Source organism: Actinia tenebrosa, unplaced genomic scaffold (genome assembly GCF_029948245.1).
Source record: "Actinia tenebrosa isolate PJP-AT-01 unplaced genomic scaffold, QUT_ActTen_1.0 PGA_scaffold14__42_contigs__length_11649687, whole genome shotgun sequence".
Lineage (NCBI taxonomy): Eukaryota > Metazoa > Cnidaria > Anthozoa > Actiniaria > Actiniidae > Actinia > Actinia tenebrosa.
The window spans coordinates 6,919,958-6,940,932 of NW_028292574.1; the positions used below are offsets into that span (position 1 = coordinate 6,919,958).

At 37.7% G+C, this 20,975-nt stretch overlaps 3 protein-coding genes across 6 annotated transcripts in view; 2 read left to right on the plus strand and 1 right to left on the minus strand.

Annotated features, from left to right (window-relative positions):
* The window catches only part of LOC116304291 (uncharacterized), a 38,248-nt gene extending 25,929 nt beyond the window's left edge, over positions 1-12,319 (plus strand). For all 4 annotated transcript variants that reach the window (XM_089030065.1, XM_089030068.1, XM_089030067.1 and 1 more), the window contains 14 exons: positions 175-251; positions 337-376; positions 858-955; positions 1,142-1,258; positions 1,698-1,849; positions 1,956-2,091; positions 2,331-2,480; positions 3,370-3,469; positions 3,762-3,838; positions 4,161-4,295; positions 5,066-5,188; positions 5,696-5,853; positions 6,062-6,197; positions 11,258-12,319. In XM_089030065.1, the coding sequence (XP_088886191.1) occupies positions 175-251; positions 337-376; positions 858-955; positions 1,142-1,258; positions 1,698-1,849; positions 1,956-2,091; positions 2,331-2,480; positions 3,370-3,469; positions 3,762-3,838; positions 4,161-4,295; positions 5,066-5,188; positions 5,696-5,853; positions 6,062-6,197; positions 11,258-11,335 (1,577 nt within the window). In that variant the 3' untranslated portion in view covers positions 11,336-12,319. The remainder of the gene's footprint in view (positions 1-174; positions 252-336; positions 377-857; positions 956-1,141; positions 1,259-1,697; positions 1,850-1,955; positions 2,092-2,330; positions 2,481-3,369; positions 3,470-3,761; positions 3,839-4,160; positions 4,296-5,065; positions 5,189-5,695; positions 5,854-6,061; positions 6,198-11,257) is intronic.
* LOC148911358 (uncharacterized) lies at positions 8,002-8,768 on the minus strand. The gene is made up of 3 exons (XM_089030011.1): positions 8,524-8,768; positions 8,202-8,440; positions 8,002-8,113 (listed from the first exon to the last, which is right to left on the minus strand). Exons 1-3 carry the CDS (start codon positions 8,766-8,768, stop codon positions 8,070-8,072), a joined length of 528 nt encoding a protein of 175 aa, XP_088886137.1. The 3' UTR covers positions 8,002-8,069.
* A 765-nt stretch (positions 12,320-13,084) lies between the features above and the next one.
* Positions 13,085-20,975, plus strand: part of LOC116304290 (extracellular matrix protein 3) — a 12,471-nt gene continuing 4,580 nt past the window's right edge. The window contains exons 1-5 of the mRNA XM_089029960.1: positions 13,085-13,219; positions 17,185-17,320; positions 18,253-18,476; positions 19,657-19,768; positions 20,194-20,426. Of these exons, the coding sequence (XP_088886086.1) occupies positions 13,159-13,219; positions 17,185-17,320; positions 18,253-18,476; positions 19,657-19,768; positions 20,194-20,426 (766 nt within the window). The 5' untranslated portion in view covers positions 13,085-13,158. The remainder of the gene's footprint in view (positions 13,220-17,184; positions 17,321-18,252; positions 18,477-19,656; positions 19,769-20,193; positions 20,427-20,975) is intronic.

A 20,975-nucleotide genomic window follows, 5' to 3' on the forward strand; every position in this document is an offset into this window, starting at 1 on the left:
TTATACAAGATATACCCAATATAGTCTATCCAACATTCGTGCAACCGGCTCCAGGCCGATTGTAGGACTGGGGAAATGGTACTCGCCTAGTCTTCTCACCCTTGTTCGCCAATCAACCTTTAGCAGGATATAGTTATCAGTCTGTCATTTCATAACTATATTGTCATGCATTAGACGACCACACTAGAATCGTTTTGGAGAAAGTTAAGAAAGATGAAGACTCGGATTACATCAATGCCAGCTACATCCGAGTAAGTCTTGTATGTTCAGTTATATACTTTCATTGCATGGATGGTAACTGTTTTGTATCTAATTGTTTTGGCCTTTTTTATTCAGGGATTTGATGGACGAAATATGTCCTACATCGCTTCTCAAGGTAGCATATCAGTGATTCTCTATTACAATCTTCATGGCCACTACATTATCTGGCTAGTGTCTTAGGTCCTCCTTTGATTTGAAGGGTTATTCTTCGGGTTGTCCGGATTTCCTCCCCCCGCAAAACCTAAAAAGCTAAATTGAAATCCAATGTCTAAGTTAGTTGTGTCTTTACTTTGTTTATCCCAAAGGTTGTTTAAGGGTAGCGATAAAATAGAAGCTAGTAAATCCGGGGGGTGCAATGCTCAGTAGTGCAATTTCTTCCCATCTTTTTGGTTCTCAAGTTCCATTCCTGGTTTTGGCATTAAAGGCATGTAATTAGCGTTAATTGTTAGGTAGGCCTCTTCCTTTGTTCGAGGAGTTTCTCCTGGTTCTACGGGTAGTTTTTTCCTCCCGCAAATCAAAGGACCCCAAATAGCAATTTGATCTGAATACCAACTCCTGAATTCATAAATTTGTTGTCTGACGATGCTTTATTCCAGGTCCTGTTCAAAAGACTATTGTAGATTTCTGGCGCATGATTTGGCAAGAAAAGACATCGGTGATCGTCATGTTAACAGGTCTTATAGAAGGACAAAAGGTACAGTGATGATATGATGAAGCAAAGGATAGTTTCAGAATTGTTAAACATAGTTGCCACATTAATAACATGCTAACAAATATTGTGTCCACCTAATAGCGGTACATTCAGCAGTATATGCGCACACCATAAGTGCTTCTCAAGCTTTATTGATTAATTTAAGAAAACGGCAACTTTTTTTTATAGACCAAATGTGAAAAATACTGGCCAGACGATTGTGACACGTACCTTGACATATCGGTTCAACTGCAGAAGACTGAAGTGTTTGCTGATTACTCGATTCGTTCTTTCTACTTGACAAAGGTAAGATTTTTTTCCTTGCAAAAGGACGTGAAACTTAAATATACATTCCAGTCTACACCATCGCCTGATGAATACTAGCAGTAGCCGTTTAAACGTCCACCCTACTGCCACAATCGTGAGACAAATGAATAAATATTGTATAGAACGGTCTGAATCCAGGTGAATGAATGTTTATCGAAGTATTATGATCATCCGATTGGATGTAATCCTTAGTAGAATACATGAATAATGAATAACTATAATCTTTAGCTTTCAGCTTTTATTTCTTTGAGATTTTCCTCCCAGTTTCATCTATAGTTTCACTACCAAAAAGAAATTTTTTCAGTGAATGATACGTGGTGAGACATGGAAAGAAAGACGCGGCTCTCCGGAGCGGCTCTCGCCATTTTATCAATTTTATCAATCATTATTAGTTATTGATAAAATGTTTTTACCACAGACCAAAACAAATGAACAACGCTGTGTCTTCCAATATCATTTCACTGCCTGGCCTGATAAAGGTGTTCCTCAATATGCAACACAGTTATTGGCCTTCAGAAGGCGTCTTGCATCAGAGACAGCCATGGGATCTCCTTGGGTTGTTCACTGCAGGTATGTATGGAATACGCTGGCTGATAGTCTCAAAGCAGCATGGTCATGGCTTTCTATTTTCAATAAGACTTTACTTGTCTGTAAAGTTTTTTTTATTATTTTCTAGTGCCGGTGTTGGTCGAACAGGAGCCTTTCTTGCTGTTGACGCCATGTTAAGACAAGCACAAGAAAAGAAAACCATCGATATTTTCAACTACCTTAAAATGATGAGAGAAAACAGACCATATATGGTGCAGACACCGGTGAGTTATTTGTACAAGCATTCAGGATGTTTAATTTGAAACCCTAAGAAAGAAGGAAGGAAAAAAGGAAGGAACAAAAAAAGAGAGGTAGGGAGGTGGACAGTAAGGAAGGAACACTTCTGCGAGACAATCTTCATGAACTGAGTAATATAGAATGATTTAACAAAGTGAAAGGTCTATAACGGCAACAGAAAGTGTTGGGATACTATTTAATGTTGAACTCCTTTCAAATTTAACAGGAACAATACTTTTTCGTGCACACGGCGATCCTCGAGTTCCTAACATGTGGAATCACAGAAATACGAGCACAGCAACTGAGAGAACAGATGTGCAAACTTGCCGAGGTTGACCAAAAGGAAAACCTCTCTGGATATGAGTTGGAATTTAAGGTTAGTCGTTGAATTCTGTTATCATTGTGCTTTTTTACTAAAGTTAGAAGATTCTATGTAGAAGAGAAAGGAATACGACTGTACGAAGGAGCTTTTGCTCTATATGCCAACCATATTATCTGGAACAAATAATTTCCCCCATGAGCATGAGGATCAGTTTTAGCGGGTAATAGCCCCCTTCACAGTTTCCGGCGCCTTCTTGGAAGGTAGATGTGTCTTTTCATCGAGGAGAGACGAACGGTGAGCTTGCAATGATAGAGATATGTGAATAATTGTCCAAGGTGTTAGAAAGATGTCTATCATTGAAAGCTCACCGTTCGTCTCTCTTCGCTGTAAAAGCACGGGTACCTTTTAAGATGGCGCAGGGAAATGTAAAAGGGACTTTTGACATTACTCTGTCATACCTCATTGAAAACTGGATGATAAAGTAGGACTTACCAAATTAGTGTCCACCATGAATCATGTACATGAAAACCACAAAGAACTTTTTTTAAAGGCACCGGTAGCTTTTAAAAAAGGTCATGTAGTTTTTGGTGCGTGAGAATGATCATGGGGTTTAGTAGTGGCATTCCCACAGAGTAGTTATTCGTCCACTGATCAGAAATTCCAATTGGAAATTAAAAGTACCCGGAGACAAACCCTCGAAGAGAGAATTAACAAGCAACTCTATTCACATTACGACACTGAGCCCTGCGGAACTCGAACCCAGGTCGCCACTCCACTTGTGCTTCTAATGGCCATGATATCCCGATTCCTCTCAGAGCGGCCCAGAAGCTTATTTTATCTGCCCGGCCCCTCTAGTATCAAATTTAATCAAGTGACTAAAATCCAAGAATGTCGTAAATGTCATAATTTGATCTTTTCAATGCAAATGTATTTCCACACGCAGCATCTTTCACATGTATGCCCTCCTGTCCAAGACGATGAAATCACAGCTGGAAACAAACCTTGCAATAACAGGAAAAACAGGTTTCCAAACATCGTGCCATGTAAGTGAGCATTAATTTCTTTCACAATCAATAGACTTTTTCGGCTTGGCCGTAATGTCTTTCCATTTCCGACCATGTGCCATTCCCTAGAGTATTATATTTTTACTTAACGGCTGTGCACAAGAAGACACTTGAATATGGATACAAATCAAACGAAGAATATCATTCTCAAGAGAATGACCGTTGGTCTGAAATGGGAAAAAACATTACGCCCAAGCCGAAAAGGTCATATTTATCAAACTGTCCAAGAATTCATAAGACTAATTCAAATTTTAAATTATTCCTCATGCAGTGGATAAAGCAAGGGTCTTCCTTCAGGTTGACGTCGAAGAAGAAGGAGCCAATTACATCAATGCTTCTTATGCAAATGTAAGCAAATATAGTTGCTAAGCTATACCAAAGAAACATCATGTTTATTGAAATATTGAAGAATCTCAGGACTGGGTATGGTTTGATCGCAAATCATTTTGGAATTTAGCATTTTGGGTTTTGCGCATGGAGAAAAACTACCCTCCACGATTGCCACTTTTTGATTCAAAAGAATTCTTGGATCCTAGTCTAATCACAATCCCTTGTTCGTTGGAAAACGGGACTGTGACCAGCCAGAATTTTCTTCAGGGTCGATGGAATACAAACAAGCTTATGGGGTGATTAAAAATGCTGTAACTATTTCCTACATTTGACATCTCAGGGTTACAGACAAAGGCACGCTTACATCTTGACCCAGGCTCCTCTCGACAACACCATCACAGATTTCTGGAAAATGATTTATGACAACAAGCTGGGAACCATTGTTATGCTGAATAACTTACACGAGGGAGACGCGGTACGTTACTTTTCGTATGTATATCTTTTAAGGCATGCATGCTTCACTTATTTGCATCAAACTCATTCTATTGATTACGCGACCCAGACAAGAGGCTGTTTTTGGATTCTGTCAATGTACTCTGGGCTCCAGTGCTCTTAGTTTTGGTTTCCGGTGGTTTCAACGAGCGAGCGATTTCCCGTCAAAACAGCAAACAACACAGGAACGAGAATAAATATCATCTTTCCTTGACATCGTCCCGTTAAAACCGCATACGGCGGAGCGACGTCTGAATAAATGATCTCTCGACCGCAGGGTACTGTCAATCAAAATTCCAACAGAATGAGTTTGTAATTATTGAGTTGATGAAACAAAAATCCCAGGTTTGGTGGTCGCACAATGGGCCAAATCCACTTAGGTGTAACATAATATTTCAACTGCCCATTTCAGACCACGTGTCCACGTGTGAGAATAACATTCTTTGTTTGAGTTGTATCCATATTCATGTGTCTTCTCATGTGCAACCGTTAAACAAACAAACAAACAAACAAAAAGGTGGTCTCTAGGTGGTCTGAAATAGGAAAACAGTAAGATTATGCAACATGTAAGATTACTCGAGTCTAGGGGTCTTAAGCTTCCTTCGATAAAACATTTATGGTTTTTTAGGAACTTAATTTTTAAACGGAGGAAGCTAACGCTCATCCACTTGGACTCTCCATTTCTAGAATAAGATTATTAACATGAATTTTACTAAACGTGTTTTACTAAAATTTCTGTGTAATTTGTCGCAGAACTACCCAAAGTACTGGCCCCAAGAAGGATCAGAACAGTTTGGTGATATCACAGTTGAGATCATTCAAGAAGAAGAAAAGAATTCTGTTACTTTACGAACGTTTACCCTGGCACACAAATCGGTAAGTCCGGGTATTATTTCTCTCTGGAACCAACTCTAACTCGTGGACCTCTTTCCTGGGTATCCGAAACCATTGCTCTTCTTATGTATTACGGGAATCACGGGTAGCGTAGCGGTGAGAGCGCTCACCTCTCACTTATGCCATTGGTCCCGCCGGTCTCAGTTTCGTATGTAAGTAGAGTCGATTTTTGGTTCTCTCCTTTGCTTCGAAAGTTTTATTGGTTCTCCGAATCTCCTCAAAAATCAACTAGTTCTTATGTAAATTCCAATTGGAATTTTTTAGAGGATGAAGAGCCATTCTGTGACACAGTCATCATTAGTTACAGTATCGATCATGCAAGCGATTCCTAAAAATAAATCCAATATGAATTCCACGATTGGACTTTCAGTAGATGAAGAGCCAGTCTTTGGAAATGCAACTGCTAAATCAATCCTATTTATTTTTATTTTTTATTTATCATTATTAGTTACAGTATCATCAAACGACTTGAATTGTCATTTTTTATAGAATGGTCCTGATGGAGTGCATGAAGTAAGACACTATCAGCACACAGACTGGAATGATGGTTCTGTACCAAACAGTGTTAGAAGTGTATTGGATCTTATTGAGAAGTTGGAACGGTCACAACAGCAGTCAGGAAATAAATCTATCGTAGTTCAATGCAGGTATCAACCTATCCATTCCATTCCATTCTATTCTATCCGTTTTCTTTGCTTTCCTTTCATTCAGCTCCATTTCCTTTTTTCTTTCTTTGATTCTTTGTTTTTCTCTTCTCTTTTCTTCTCTTCTCTTCTCTTCTCTTCTCTTCTCTTCTCTTCTCTTCTCTTCTCTTCTCTTCTTCTCACTCACAGTCACATATTTTCCTCGTTTTAGTGACGGTGTTGGTCGTAGTGGTACGTTGTGTACAATCCTGTCTCTACTCGACCGTGTCAAAACCGAACAAATGGTGGATGTCTTCCAGACTGTGAAAGCACTGAGAATATCGAGACCTGGAGCCGTGGAAACTGCGGTGGGTTTATCGTTGTTTGTCCGTATTCTTGATCACTTTTCAGGCAAAAAATTACCTAAATTAAGATAGATAAATATTCAATACAGTCGAGGCTAACCCTAAGCAATAGATCTAGAAAATTCTCTAAACTGGAGTATCTCTAAGGGAGGCTATGCATAGGTAGCAGCCTCGTAGGAATGTGGGCTTAATTGACCCTTCCACGATTTTTAATCTTCAACTTTAGATTAGCAAAATTCGATCAACACGATTTAACAGAGCACCTCAAAATCAGCAAAGTTGCCAAGTCAGAGGGTGATAGTTTGGAAAATAGCAACGATCTAGCTCTGTAAAGTTGAAAAATTTCACAGACGTTCGTACATGCTTTTTCTAAAATTAGCGATGGATTTTTGCTAACTAGTCCATGTGAAAAGTTAAGAAAACCGTGGAAGAGTCTATTGTGGAAAGCAATAATAGATCCCTTTCACTGAATTCCTTTCCTGTGGGTGACAAAAACTAAATGACGACGAAAAATTCTAACTAAAAATTCTAACTTAAATTCTAACTAAAAATTTAAATTTTCAAATAAGGGAAGCTCTTACATAACTCTTAACCCGTATTCCTTTGAATTAAATTCATGGCATCGAGCGAATTATGCTCAATATTCGCTATACGTGCCGCCAAATAGGGTTTGATTTTCAGCGACTCTACTCAGAAACAGAGTATATGAATTCGCGCTCGCTCTGGGACAGGGTATATGAAATCACGCTCTCTCCCCTCTGGAACCACGGTGCTGGAACAGGGTATCCATTTTCGCAATACCGGAACAGGTTATAATTTTCAGCGACCTTGCTTTGGAACAGGGTAGACATTTCCGATTTAGCGGCATATGAGCGGAATAGGCATATACTAGCGGAATAAGCATAAACCAGCGGAATAAGGCTAGAATCATCGTTATGACCAGAAAATTCAATAAAATAATGAAACAGCTTTCAGTAGACCTGTTTTATTTAACTTAAGGTATTGCACAATTAATATCGTTAACACTACCTGTTTTATTAGCGTAACTGACGAGCAGTGTGCTCGAGAATAAGATCTCGTCCCGTTGAAACGCATTTATATAAAAAAGTTGCGTTTATAATATACTAATGTAAATGCTCGCCCTTAAATTTATAAAAGGACTAAGAATGCTAGCATATAATGTAGAATACCACGACGGTTATTATTTTCGAGAAGTTTTTCTTCTGCATGGACACGTACGTATCGCTAACATATAGTTGAAATGTGGATGCCTACTGAGATTGCTCACTGCCTGTAAACACTTACTTTCCAACTCTGTACCCTCTCCTTTGCGGGGGAAAACAGGATTTTATTCAAGTTCTCTGTTAGTTCTTCTACAGTGGAAAAGGCTGTGCACATAACCAATGCGTTGAAATTCAGAACAAAACAAGATATTTGAGAGATTCAGTAAACATCTCGTGTTTTCGACAAACATTTGTGCTACGCAAACGAAAAAAAAGTAAAAAAAAAGTTGAAAAGCTTTTCAAGAAGCAATAGATAAATAATGAAATAACCTTTGTCTTTGCTGAGAAGGTTTCTAAAAGGTACTAGTTAAATTACAGGGAAAGAACAAAAACGTACTTATGCCGGCCAGAAAAAACGTGATGCTTAATGTCTATTTATTAATAACGTGAACAGAACTCATAAAGCCTATAAGGTGCTAGTCTTCATCTGACGAAAAATCTATCACGTCAAGACCATGGACTGCCCTCCAGCTTTTTAATGCTTTCTGGTGCTCTCGTGCAGCACTTTGGGCCGCATCAAGAACGGCGGGGATTGCTTCGAGTAAGCTGTCCAGTTTTTTCTCTCTGGTGACCTGGGAGTTCCTAGATGACTTCAGCTTTTCACTTGACTTTGAGCTTTCATTGAGAGGTCTTTTCCTTAAAGGATAATAGCAAAATTAACGAGGTTTTATTATAAAATAGGTATGAGAAACGTTCAAAGTAATTCTGTCTGCTTATAAATTACCTGTCTTCCATCCTCTCGCTTTCTCTTGTTTTTTTTTGATTCGTGTAAGGATGTCAGCAGGGTCGTCATTTGGTTCGTTCTTTTCTGCATGTAACACATACTTTGTTTCGCGGTCATTGATAGCTCTGCAAATGTCTTCAACTTCTTCAGTATCTTTATTACAAGTTTCTTCCACACTGGATGCGGACGAGTATTCTTCATCAATTATTTTATTTGACGTACTTGCTTCACTGGCATTCCTACCAGGAAATAAAAGAATCATCGCACTCCATATAATACCGTTATTGAGAGTCCTTTCTTCTTTGGTCAACAGCATTCTTACCTTGAAGGAAGAGCGTTGTTAAGCAGTTTAGTAGCTCTCTTCCTTAATCGCTCCTGCAACACTTTGTTGGAATTTCCTTCTGCCAAATACTGATCACCTGCTTCTCCCAAAACCTCAACATGCCTTCTCATAAAACTCAAAACGCTTTTCCACTCTCTTCCACATGTTTGCACAGCTTGAAGAAGAAGAGTATCTTCGACTTGAGTGTAGTTTTTTCTTGGTTTTCTTTGCTTGTTGTTGCCCATCGCGCCTTTCTCACAGGATTAAGAAAAGTGAAAAGAGCCCTAAAATTTGCATACATAGGCACGTGCACACGTGCACTGGTCGTAATGTTTTTTTTAAATATTTTTGTTTGGTTTCGTGATTGCGAACGAAAAAGTTGCATATATGTTTAATACACTACCTGTTTGCGTCAGTCAGCAATGGATGTCCCACCTTTCCCAATGTTTATTGTAGTAACCCTGCTGTCTATCTTTGCAGCTATAAAACTGAGTCTTCAAAGACCACAACGTTTGGTCCCTTTATTTCCTATGCATGTAATAGGGAACCTGCTCATCACACTCATTGCGCTTGTCTCTACGGCACCAACGGGAGCTAATCTCCTAGCCCGACTTTTTGGCAATCAGCTGCTTAACCATCGTAACAGTGGCAGAGTTGTTTATTGTTTAGCACGAAGACATCCACACATCTTTTGGTACATGACCGGGGAAACACTAGAATCCTTTGATGCTATCGTACGAAGAATTGGTATAGAAGTTACCAGTCCAAGACACACACCTCGGGTGCCAACTACAGGTAGAAGAAGAGTTTGTAATCTTGACTTATAGAGGTGACAAAAAGTACCATTTTATGAGTACACAACTAATTGTTGACGCAGATGGTTTGGTAGTACTCCTTGTAGCTGGGTACGTTTGCTATATAGTAGCGTTGTCATGTTGTGCTTAAGTATTTCGATCTAGCTGCTATTTTACTGCATATATAAACAAACACAAACATAAGCAAAATTTAGTACTACACGTATTCATAGTAAACAAACGTGTTGCAGATTTCCGGGGCATATGAACGATGCGGAGTCATACAGACGACTTCCTGCTATAGGCCATGGAAGAAGAAGGAATCTACCACGACGAGCAAGGCTGCTAGTTGATGGGGGATACGCTAACGCCCCACCTCTTATCCCTCCAAGTCGTATTGCTTACAACAGACGACAACAGAATGCCAACAGAGTGCTAAGGTCGCTTCGTATCCGCGTAGAGCACGCCATTGGATTCCTGAAAATGTACTCAGCGACCTCGGATATTTTTCGACACATGAGGCCATTTCAACCCTTTGTAATAGCAACTTGTGGTGCTCTTGCTAATAGAAGGAAAAGAATTCTAAAAACACTGTAATGTTATATATGTTCTTTTTGATATACTTTTCGGAAAAGTAAAACAAACTGGCGTAACACATGTTTATATTAGTGAGAGCAGAAAAATTCCTAGCTTAATACTGTAAACAAATCTCAAGATATGTTGATACTACTAGCCCTTACTAGTCAGTTGTGACTGTTTTGGTACGTTGAATACAACAGGTGTATAATAAAGTTCATAAGTATATGACGTTTGGGACATTAGTTCTTCGTAGTAAGAGGATTGACTATTAAGGACCATAGTAGTAAGACGAAGGAGTAACGTCAGTAACAATAGTTACAAACTTTCTTACGCAGTTGTTATTTACTTAATAATACATTGTACTAGCTGAGAAAACAGTAAGATAAGGAGTTTTGAAAATTCTATTGGTTAATTCTGGAATAAAATGATGATAGCTCTTTTTAATTTATGCTATTCCGGTCGGATTATAGAATGCGGAATATACTTTCCCTATGCCGCTAAATCGGAAATGTCTGGTATGAATTTATAAGTGATTTTACTCTGGAACAAGGTCAGGGTTCAGTGGGCTCAGCGACACATCCCTACCCTAAACGGGCAAGAGTACCCCCCCCCCCCCCCCCCGGGCTATTAATAGGTGTGTTTTGAATTCACGCAGTTATATTGTTTGGTATCAACAATGACTTAACACAATACTTTCATTCCCCAAGTAAAAGATTAAAATTTCTATTATCCTGGACTTGCTGTACGAAGAGTAGATAGCGATATCCAGCAGATATACTATACCCTATTTGTTTTAAAAAGATTGTCATCGCCAAAGGTGGTAGGCCATAGGTCATTCCGACATGGTTTCGTTGAATATAAATATCATGGATATGATTGAATCAATCTGAAGGTCCATGTTCTTGACGAGAATAGGCAAAAAACACAAGTTATTCCAGCTATTCACTTCAAGTTTATTAGTGTTGTGCACTATTTAGTGCTGCCTTTTTAAGATAAAGTATTCATTATTAATGTTACCTATCTCAGCTCCTAGTGCTTTTTGCCCATAGACCCCTTGCAGCACTTTGGAATGCAGCTCAATTTTAGTTTCCAATTCTCTGGAGATTGAAATTATTTTGTTTTGTTCCCCTAGATCGAGCTGCTTTGACGTCACGGGCAAGGGGTCTTTTCCCTGTCACCTTTGGCAACGACCACCGTTTTTGAATTAGGTGAATCCTATCCTGTGCAAAAGTCGATGCTGTTATCCAATAAATGTATCCACTGGATAAAATCTATCCACCTTTTCTTACAACCGGGCCCTGCCTCACGGCTTGGTTGCTGAAACTCATGCATTAACTTTTGATTTGTGTTTTGTTCCACAGATCCAATATAGATTCTGCTTTGAGCTGGTGAAGTCGTATTTGGATTCCTTCAGTGACTATTCGAATTTTAATGATTGAAAAAGAAATCTTAAAGTGAGGACACTCAAACCGTGGACACTTAATAAACTAAGGACTAGGGCAAACGTCTAACTTTCCATGCACCGAACTCATTAAAAACAATGGATATCAGGTGATAATGAGGCGGCATTCTTTGATGTAATTAAGTTTGGTGCATGGAAAGCTCGACGTTTGCCCTAGGCCTAAGGAAATAAACTAAGCTTGTGAAAATACATTATTTTATTTTCAGTCGATTGGCTCAAGGGATGATTTAAATTATATAAATAAAAAAAATGCCACAAAAACTCGAATTGCTTAAAGGGGCACTTGGATGAAAATCGATGAAAATTGAAAATGACTTGAAACTTGGTTAAACTTATCTATGTGGGCGCCCCAATATTAGCTAAGCAACATATTTTCTTCACAGAAAAAGTGGGGGATAAAGATTATGAATTTTATTCAGCATCTAAATTGTGAGTAAATGACGTCATTTACTCAACCCTATTGTTCTTTTCGCTTTTGAACCACAATTCCTCAACTGCAAGTGGCTCACAGGCTAAAATTTTCACTAATCATGTTTACATAATCATAATTGAGTCCTATTATCCTCAAATACTTATCCGGACTTTCAAAAATTGGGGCGTTTTTATCCAAGTGCCCCTTTAAGGTTCAAGTATCGTCCTGCTTCAGCTGATAGAATTAGAAATTGATAAAAAAAATTATATCTTAGCTTCAAAAATTGTAGAAAAGTTTCAAAAGAAATGAATTAGTCAAATGTAATAATTTAATTAGTCAAATGTACTAATTTTAACCCTTACAACTTGTAGTAAATTTCTAAATACCACATTAATTACTGTACTTCATGTACTTGATCTTGGTACATGATACCAAAATATTATTTTTGTTACTGACCTTGTGTTATACTTTGTGGATTTTTATTTTATTTTATTTTTTAATGACGGAAAATATAAAAAGAAATTTAATAAAAGAATCGAAGGTTCTGGATTTTCAGGTTTTAAATTTAGCTATTGAATTTTGAAAAGAATTAGAGTGCACGCAATAAAACCGTGAACATTAAATAGTACTAATTAGTACTATTTCATACAGAATCCTTTGTTTTCTATTGTTTACTTATCACTATTTAGTGCTAAAAATTAGTATTTGTTTCACGGATTTAGTGTGAGCACTCTATTTATATATTTAAAATACTCATGATAACAAAATAGCCCTTAAAAATAATATTAATTATTATTATTTATATTTATAATATTTATTGAAAATCTTGGTGGTTTTACAAGTGAAACGGTTATTCGTCTAATATTCACTAATAGAGGCTAGCATTTAGATTATTTATTACCAGCACTGTTACATATTTTATTTTGACTATTACAGCTGACATTATAGCTTTGTTTCAAGGGGCAAGTAAAATCCCTCTACGATACCATAAAGGTATTTCCGATTCTTTCAAATCTAGCCCCGGGGTAATCTTTTACTATCGTTATTCACTTATCTTTTGCGTGGATAGAAAAGTCTAGAACTTTCAACAACAAAAAAATTTTTTTCCTTCTTTCTTTTAAATACACAAAACTTTTTACATTTATTTGGGACATATATATTTACAAAAAAGTATATACGAAATATCTTAATTCCGCCATTTAAGTTTTCTTTCTGTCATGATATGCTTGTACAACGACTACTCTGAAATTCAGACACTATAGTTATTGTCGTCAGTAAGTAAGTCATCCGTGTAACCAAACATCTAATTTCCATTGACATTGAATTGTGTTCGCGTTCGTTCGCTTTGCATTGGGTCTATCAATCAGCCGACAGTGTTGTTCTTGAACATGAAGCAAGCATCAATCATATATCTGGTCGTTCTCCTTGTCTTTCTTTCCTCAGACTTAGGTAAGTGAAAACTTAATAAGAACTAAGATTACAGCTCAATTTAAATTGTGTAGTTAGTTCGTTCAAGTTCAAATTATAGCTCATTTTAAACTGTCGTAATTCTTATTGTGGAGCCAGAAGTGTCATAACTTATCATTCTTCGGAAATACTTGGAATATAAGTCGAACATATGCAGTTTTGAATATTTCAATAAGAGCAAAGAAGGCGAGGAATAGCAGTATTTTCAGTTAGCTTAATATACCAAGACTTCTAGCTTTTTAATGTCTTTGAGATAATAACAATAGCTCGTGCATAAACGTCTATTAAAATTCTAATAGAGGTTTTGCACCATCATGTGACGGCAACCGACGTACAGGGCAGAAAAACGGTTTTTAGCCTTTCGCCATAAGGACAGCTTTACGTATTTTTAAAAGCTCAATATTTTGTAAACCCCTTCTTTTGGAGCCAAATAGCAAAATATCAAATGCGACCAAAAATTTTTGAATACGTATTTGAGATATAAAGCCGTGTACTTTGGGAGAGGCGATATTTTGATCAGCAGAAAACTGACATTTTCGTGAATACTAATAAGTAGGCTTTACTCTAATTCGACAAAATTTCGAAACGAGTTTCGAGCAGCAGCGACACAAATGAAACGCTTAAAAATTTGGAGTATTAAACTCAGTTGAATAAAAAAAATCGTGAAAGTAGCGGGCTTGTCGTTTTTTCTGCCCTGTCATGGCACCATGTTAGATGGCAGGAACAAAACAATAGTTCTAGATAAGAAAGAATTCAATTCCCCCAAGCACAAAGGGACTTCGTTCATCGTTCTGCCATCTAAATGAGCGTGGGAACGTGAATCTGCAAAACCTCTATTCCACCTATCGGCCTTATCCACTGGGCTGCAATTCCTGCTAAGTTATACCGTCCACCCAGGAGAGGTAAACGCAGTAAAACTATTTGTCATAAGGGGAATCAAGTTAAAACTTACATCGGTCGAATGTTGATAAACGTTTTCGTGCACTATGTTTGTGCCCTGGTTTTAAAATAGTATATGCCACTGATGTATTACGTCATTCTTCGGCCCATTCTTATATTTAGCAGTGGGGTAAATACCAATGTGTTTTATGACTAAAGACTCATCTGCACAGGCTTAGCCTCACTTAGCCTCACTTAAGAATCAACCACACCCTAAATCCATTGTTTGATGAATTTTCTTAAATTCGGCGAAAACCCAGATTCTTAAAGCCGGAGGCGGAATTGATATCAACAGGGAAGAGCGGGGCTGAATTATAAACCCGGGATAGGTTTTTAATTACTTTTCCTTATACTTGTCCGATAGAACGCAAGGTATGAAAGCAATACTATATTTGTTTCTATCGGAACGATAGAGTGCAAAAGCGGATATATCGTAAGCACTCTATTTCCAAAAGAATAAAGCAACAGTAATCTATTCTTCTGAATTCAATATGATTTATTATTTTGCGTTTTGCATCAAAACAATGGAATTTAGGGCTTAGTTGATATTTTAAACCAGTTCAAATGCACGGGGCTCGGTTTTGCATTCGAATTCAAGACCTCGCCCTAGCGTTTGAACCTTTATCTAAGGACGTCAATGGGAAAAAGTTCCCATTATCAGATTTTAAAAAACAATTTGCTAATAAAACTACATCATACCATAGTTATTGGAGCGGAATCATTAATCATAGAGTGCTAACAATTAATCCGCAAAACACTAATCACTAAATAGTACAAAATAGTACTATAGAAAACAATGGAATTTGCATGAAATTGTGCTATTTAGTATTACTAAAGCTTCACGGTTATATTGTTTGCACTCTACTAGAAGTACAATAAGAAAATAAAATATTGTGGTCTCGACTACGTTTAGCCGTCGGAATGCGTTGAAGTCCACCTTTTTCCAGTAAAAAAACAAGCGAACAATGTAGACATAGAAAGCTGCCAAAAATAAACTGGCATTTTACAGAAAAAATAAACTCTAGAAAACAACCAATTATTCTAGTTAGCTTTTAAATTTGTGTCTAAAGTTAGAAATATATAATGTTATTGGGCTACAAGTGTGGACTTGGAGCCTTCTCGTTACGTGAAATTCTAGAGATTGAAGACGTTTTCATAATATGTTGCTTATTAAAACATTGGAATGATGTGTCACGATGAGCGCGCTCTCTCTAAATTTTTGCTTAGAAAGGATGCGCGCGAACAATGCCCAATAAGCCTGAAGCGAGATGACGTTTTACCCCCGTCTCTAGACCATAATCCTTTTCACATTGCTTTTGTTCTTTAATTATGACTATTGTTCCTGTATTCTCTAAGGAATCAAAAATTTTAATATGAAAGAATTTTAAAAACTATTATGGTATAGAGTCGGGTGATAACATTTGATAACATTTAGTTATTGAAAGTGCCAAAAAGAAAACTGTTGTATTAGTATTTGAACCATAGAAAGTGTAGAATGTTGCAAATATGTGTGTAATTTTGTGTATTAAAGTGTAAATAATAATAATAATAAATAAACAAATAAATAAATAAATAAATAAAATAAATGCTCATGAACGTCCTTAAGAACAAAAATATTGCAAAATTCAACTTAATGTAGTTTTGAATCCCACAGACTTTTAATGGTTTCTGTAAATAGCTTACTTATAAACGAGGCTAAGCCTGTGCAAATGAGTCGGTGGTCTTCAAAAATAGCGATATGCATCGTATGCGAAACTTGAATTTGACTATTTCTACCACATGAAACCAGAAAACAAGAAATCAAAACAACCTCCAAGATTCTACAAGCCAATAAAAACGCAGCTATTCCATTTGTAATTTGCACTGTATTACACTCTTCTGCACTGTATTACACTTTTTTGCACTGTATTACGTTTGAACAAACTGCTCTAAGCCAATCAGAATTGAGTATTTTTTTAATGTATGTTATTTGTTAAATGAAACATCTTTTTCTGTGCTCCGTTCACTAATGAAGCAAGCAGGAAGTGACGTAAGCACAAAAGAAGGGTATATAGACGAGTGCTTCTCACACTTCTTGAGTGCTTACGGCTCTTCCTAAGTACTTTATTACTGAACGGAGCACGAAAAAAGATTTTTTCCCCCGATTTATTACATAATTACTACATTTTAATTCGGTTTTGATCACAATTAAGCAAAAAGAAAGAGTACAGCCGTAGGATCTATCAACACTTCGCGCGCGCGGATGGCGTCAGCACTGTGCTCCGTTCACTAATAAAGCACATATTTCGACCAATCAGCTCGCGCTTACTATCCGAACTATATAATAATATGCCATGTACCTGCTTTTATTTGTCCCCTTCCTCCCGCACCTCGTACTTAATCGGTTTTTACTACAATTACGAACCCTTTCCATTATTAGCGGCGGAATAATGACCATTATAAAAGAAGATAAACCTGATGTGTGAATGAGCCTGTAGGCACCAAAACTAGCGGTTCTACTTCAATTAGAAAGCTACTCCGAGTAGAGTGAAGGCATTTAACCTGTGAAATAAAAAATGTCAGTCAACGTGTAATAGTCAAATAGACATAAAAGAAAACAATGGATTTAGGGTCTACTAAAGTTTATTAGTCTAATATCACGGGTTTAATGACTTCACTCTAGTTAAATATGATCGTGCTCGCACTAGAGTGCAAACAATATAACCGTGAAACTTTAGCAATACTAAATAGCGTAATTTCATTCAAATTCCATTGTTTTCTATTGTTTAATTAGCACTATTTTGTACTATTTAGTAATTAGTGTTTCACGGATTAATTGTTTGCACTCTAAACCCGTGAAACTAATACTAATTTTTAGCACTAAATAGTGACAACTAAACAATAGAAAACAAAGGATTCTGTATGAAATAGTACTAATTAGTACTAATTATTGTGCACGGGTTTAGTGCGTGCGCTCTATACGTTTACCGATTACCTTGATTATTTGACGACATTATATTTTTCAACAGTGACCAACAAAGTCGACGGTACGTGTAATATAAGCATAACCATTCAAGGTGGGCCAGTTATCCTAGTCAATGAAGGCCAAACAACATTTCCAGTTACCTTTTTAAGAACAGGAAACTCCACAGCGGTCACCGTAAAGTAAGTAATGTGATGGTGCGAAAAAAAATGCCGTCGAATTAGTATCGCAGAGCATTAGATGATTGTTTTAGGGTACGTAATACACGCCATTATGACGAAAAAATATTTTTAAAGCCAGGCAACAATGCACTGCATCCCAACTCGAACCAGTTTCCCCCCTCAATCTTGGGGATGTCTAGAGATACTAGTAGTGATGATGGTAGGCCAGGGACAAGGGAAGGCCAAGGGATGTCTGAGGGGATCTCCAGGGAACTTGGGGATAGCAGAGACACCGGTATTGTAAGGGATAAAACAGGGACAAGTGGATGGACAGGGGATGTCTTGGGGATATCCAAGGGATGGTAGAGACCGTCCTGTCGGGACATGGGACACCATAGGCCAACGTTGGACATGTGTGTTATTCCACTAATCCCTAATATCCCGGGGTCAAAACACGTACAAAACAATTTTGGACGTCCCTTACTTTAAAAGATATCCCCTAAAACAGTCCCACAATGCACTGCAATGCAAATTCGTCCCACTATTTCCTCAACTTTTATGTCTAAATTACGTCACAGCTAGTTTTTTTTTTCGAACTGCATCCCAAACGGAAAAACGTAACGATGGGAGGTAACCCATTGGCGAAAAATGATACATACTAGGTCAGCTGGCCATAGCAAGGGGCTAATCATCTACGGTCTAGGGTCGACCGACTATTCTCACCCTTAGGCTTTGCGCGAGCTTCCTGATCAGTCTGCAATTCCTCCCGGGATAGCGGTGTTGGGACCGAAATCTACAGCTTAGCCGTAAGTCCATAAGGCGGTTCAGCGCTCGCTGTCTGGAAGTATGATCCTGGTTAATCAATCCTTAAAAATAAAGAACCATGTATGGCCCTAAAAAGGCAGTCTTTGATTATATGTTAAACTAACCATCTAACTTACATTATTTTCTAGTGCAAGAACTAACTCTGGCACAGCAAAGGAAGGTTCTGACTTCAACTCGTCCACCGAGACCATACCGTTTGCTTTAAATGTCAATAATGTTACGGTCACCTTCACAATATTGAACAACATGAAGTTGGAGAATCACAATGAAAGTTTTTTTATCAATGTCACAAGCTCCGATCCAAGTGTGTGTACTGACAGCGTGATTATTCAAATAAAAGATGACGACAAAGGTAGAGCACGAGATAAATTGAAAAGAAGAAAAAAATATTCTTCAAATAGCAGCAATTTTCTACAAGAATCAGTCCGACAGATTGACATATTTTATTGAAGTGCGTTGTTATTTCAAGAGTTTCATATTCTTACGATGAGAGGATATCCATAGAGCATATAAAATTATTCCAACATTAATTTATCACTTATCCTCCTCATCAATTTTTCATCATCCATTCTTATCCTTCATCTTCATCACTTCTTCTTCTGCAATTTTTCAGCATGAGCGTCGTCTCCTTCTCTTCTTCCTACTCTTTCGTCTTTTCTTTCTCCTTTTTCTCCTTCTCACTTCTCTTTCTTCATTTTCGTCATCATCATCGTCGTCGTCGTCGTCGTCATCACCATAATAGTCGTAATCATCATCATCATCATCATATCGTCATCATCATCGACATCATCGTTGTCGTCGCCATAATAGTCGTCATCGTCATCATCATCAATTCATCATTATCACCATCTTCATCATCATCACCATTCTCATCATTATCATCGTCGTCGTCGTCGTCATCGTCATCAACGTCATCTTCTTCATTATCACCGTGGTTTGTCATCGTCATCATTATCATCAACATCATCGATGTTAACTTCATCATCATAATCATCGTCATTATCATTATCTCCATCTTTCATCATCATCATTGTCGTCATTGTCATTATCTCGGTCCTTCAGCATCATCATCATCACCGTCGTCGTCGTCATCATCATCGTCCATTTCTTCATCATCAATATCCTTATTATCACATTTTTTGTCTTCGTCATCACCATCATTGTCTTCTCCCTCTTTAACATCATCATTTTCTTTTTATCTTCCTTCTAGGCTTCATCCTTACTTAGCAATAGTTTTATTCCCTGAATAACAGAAAGTCTCACACATTAACATTGTGGATCAAGTCAGACCCAGCATAGCTAGGTCAATGGCAAATGTTAAGAAAATAAAGATTCTTATTTGTTAGCCTATAAGCTGAAAAAGTTTTTCCTTCTCTGTACAGATAAAAAACTTTCTGAGAAACAGGACATGTCTCTTTTATCTTCCTAGAAACTTTAATAACTTCGACATGTGTTTCTTTGTTAAAGAGAGGGTCTACTTCATACAAAAGCCATTCATATCTAATCAAAAGTGCGGTTTGTTTTGCTTTCAGTTACGATTGGTTTTCACGATGAGTTCATTCCTGTCAGAGAAAATATTGGAAATGTTACCATGAAATTTTTCAAAAGTCCAACTGGAAGTACAGAGATATCATTGACCGCAAGGTGAGTGATGGATGTAATCTTGGTTGGCCCAATGTTTTAATGACAATGACGGATGGCTGTCTGGATGGCTGGATGGCTGGATGGCTGGATGGATGGATGGCTGGATGGCTGGATGGCTGGATGGCTGGATGGCTGGATGGCTGGATGGCTGGACTGGATGGCTGGATGGCTGGATGGCTGGATGGCTGGATGGCTGGATGGCTGGATGGCTGGATGGCTGGATGGCTGGATGGCTGGATGGCTGGATGGCTGGATGGCTGGATGGCTGGATGGCTGGATGGCTGGATGGCTGGATGGCTGGATGGCTGGATGGCTGGATGGCTGGATGGCTGGATGGCTGGATGGCTGGATCCACCAAAATCATCAAGAAGAAAGGAGATAGAAATGAAGACAAAGTTGTTGTTTATTTTTATTTTATCCTTTAGGTACTTTACCAAAGGAATAGGAAATGCAACCAAAAACAAAGACTACCAAAATGTTAACAAGTACATAACTTTCACCCCTCTACAATACACAAAAACGGAAACCGATGCAGTTGCAATAATTGATAACGACATCGTGGAATACACTAAGTGCTTCAACATATCAATGGATGCCACACACCCTAACGTTATTACCAGTAGACAGTCCATGATTTGCATTCTTAATGACGATAAGGGTAAGTATTGTAATCAGGGATCAAGAATATATAGCCTGCTTTCATAATGACGTCATTTTTTACTAAAACTACCAGAATGCATTGCGGGCTTTTGATTTTTTTATTTTGATTGTCAGTTTGAATTTCTATCGGCTGAGAGCATAGTAAGAAAGATAGATAGTAAAAAGGAAGGAGAAAAGGAAAGAAGGAAGGAAGTAAAGAAGGAAGGAAGGAAGGAAGGAAGGAAGGAAGGAAGGAATGAAGGAAGGGAGGAAGGAAGGAAGGAAGGAAGGAAGGAAGGAAGGAAGGAAGGAAGGAATGAAGGAAGGGAGGAAGGAAGGAAATAACAATAGAATGGGAAAATAAGTTAAATAACGAAAAAAGAAAATAATGAATGAAAGAAAAAAAAAAAGAAAGAAACAGAAAAGAAAAAAAAGAAAAGAAAAAAAGAAAAACAAGAAAGGAAGGTAATAGGAAAACGAGAAAAGAGAGGGAGGGAGCTCTAGAGATAGAACCTTTATTTGAGTTTCATAACCAGGGCCTAGGCCCCTAAAGTTAAGTTTTAAAGTG

Coding starts and splice junctions, on each gene's coding strand:
- LOC148911358 (XM_089030011.1), bottom strand. CDS start 8,768: ATGGGCAACAACAAGCAAAGAAAACCAAGAAAAAACTACACTCAAGTC. Junction 8,441..8,523: donor AACAACGCTCTTCCTTCAAG/GTAAGAATGCTG, acceptor ATTTCCTGGTAG/GAATGCCAGTGAAGCAAGTA. Junction 8,114..8,201: donor AGCGAGAGGATGGAAGACAG/GTAATTTATAAG, acceptor TTATCCTTTAAG/GAAAAGACCTCTCAATGAAA.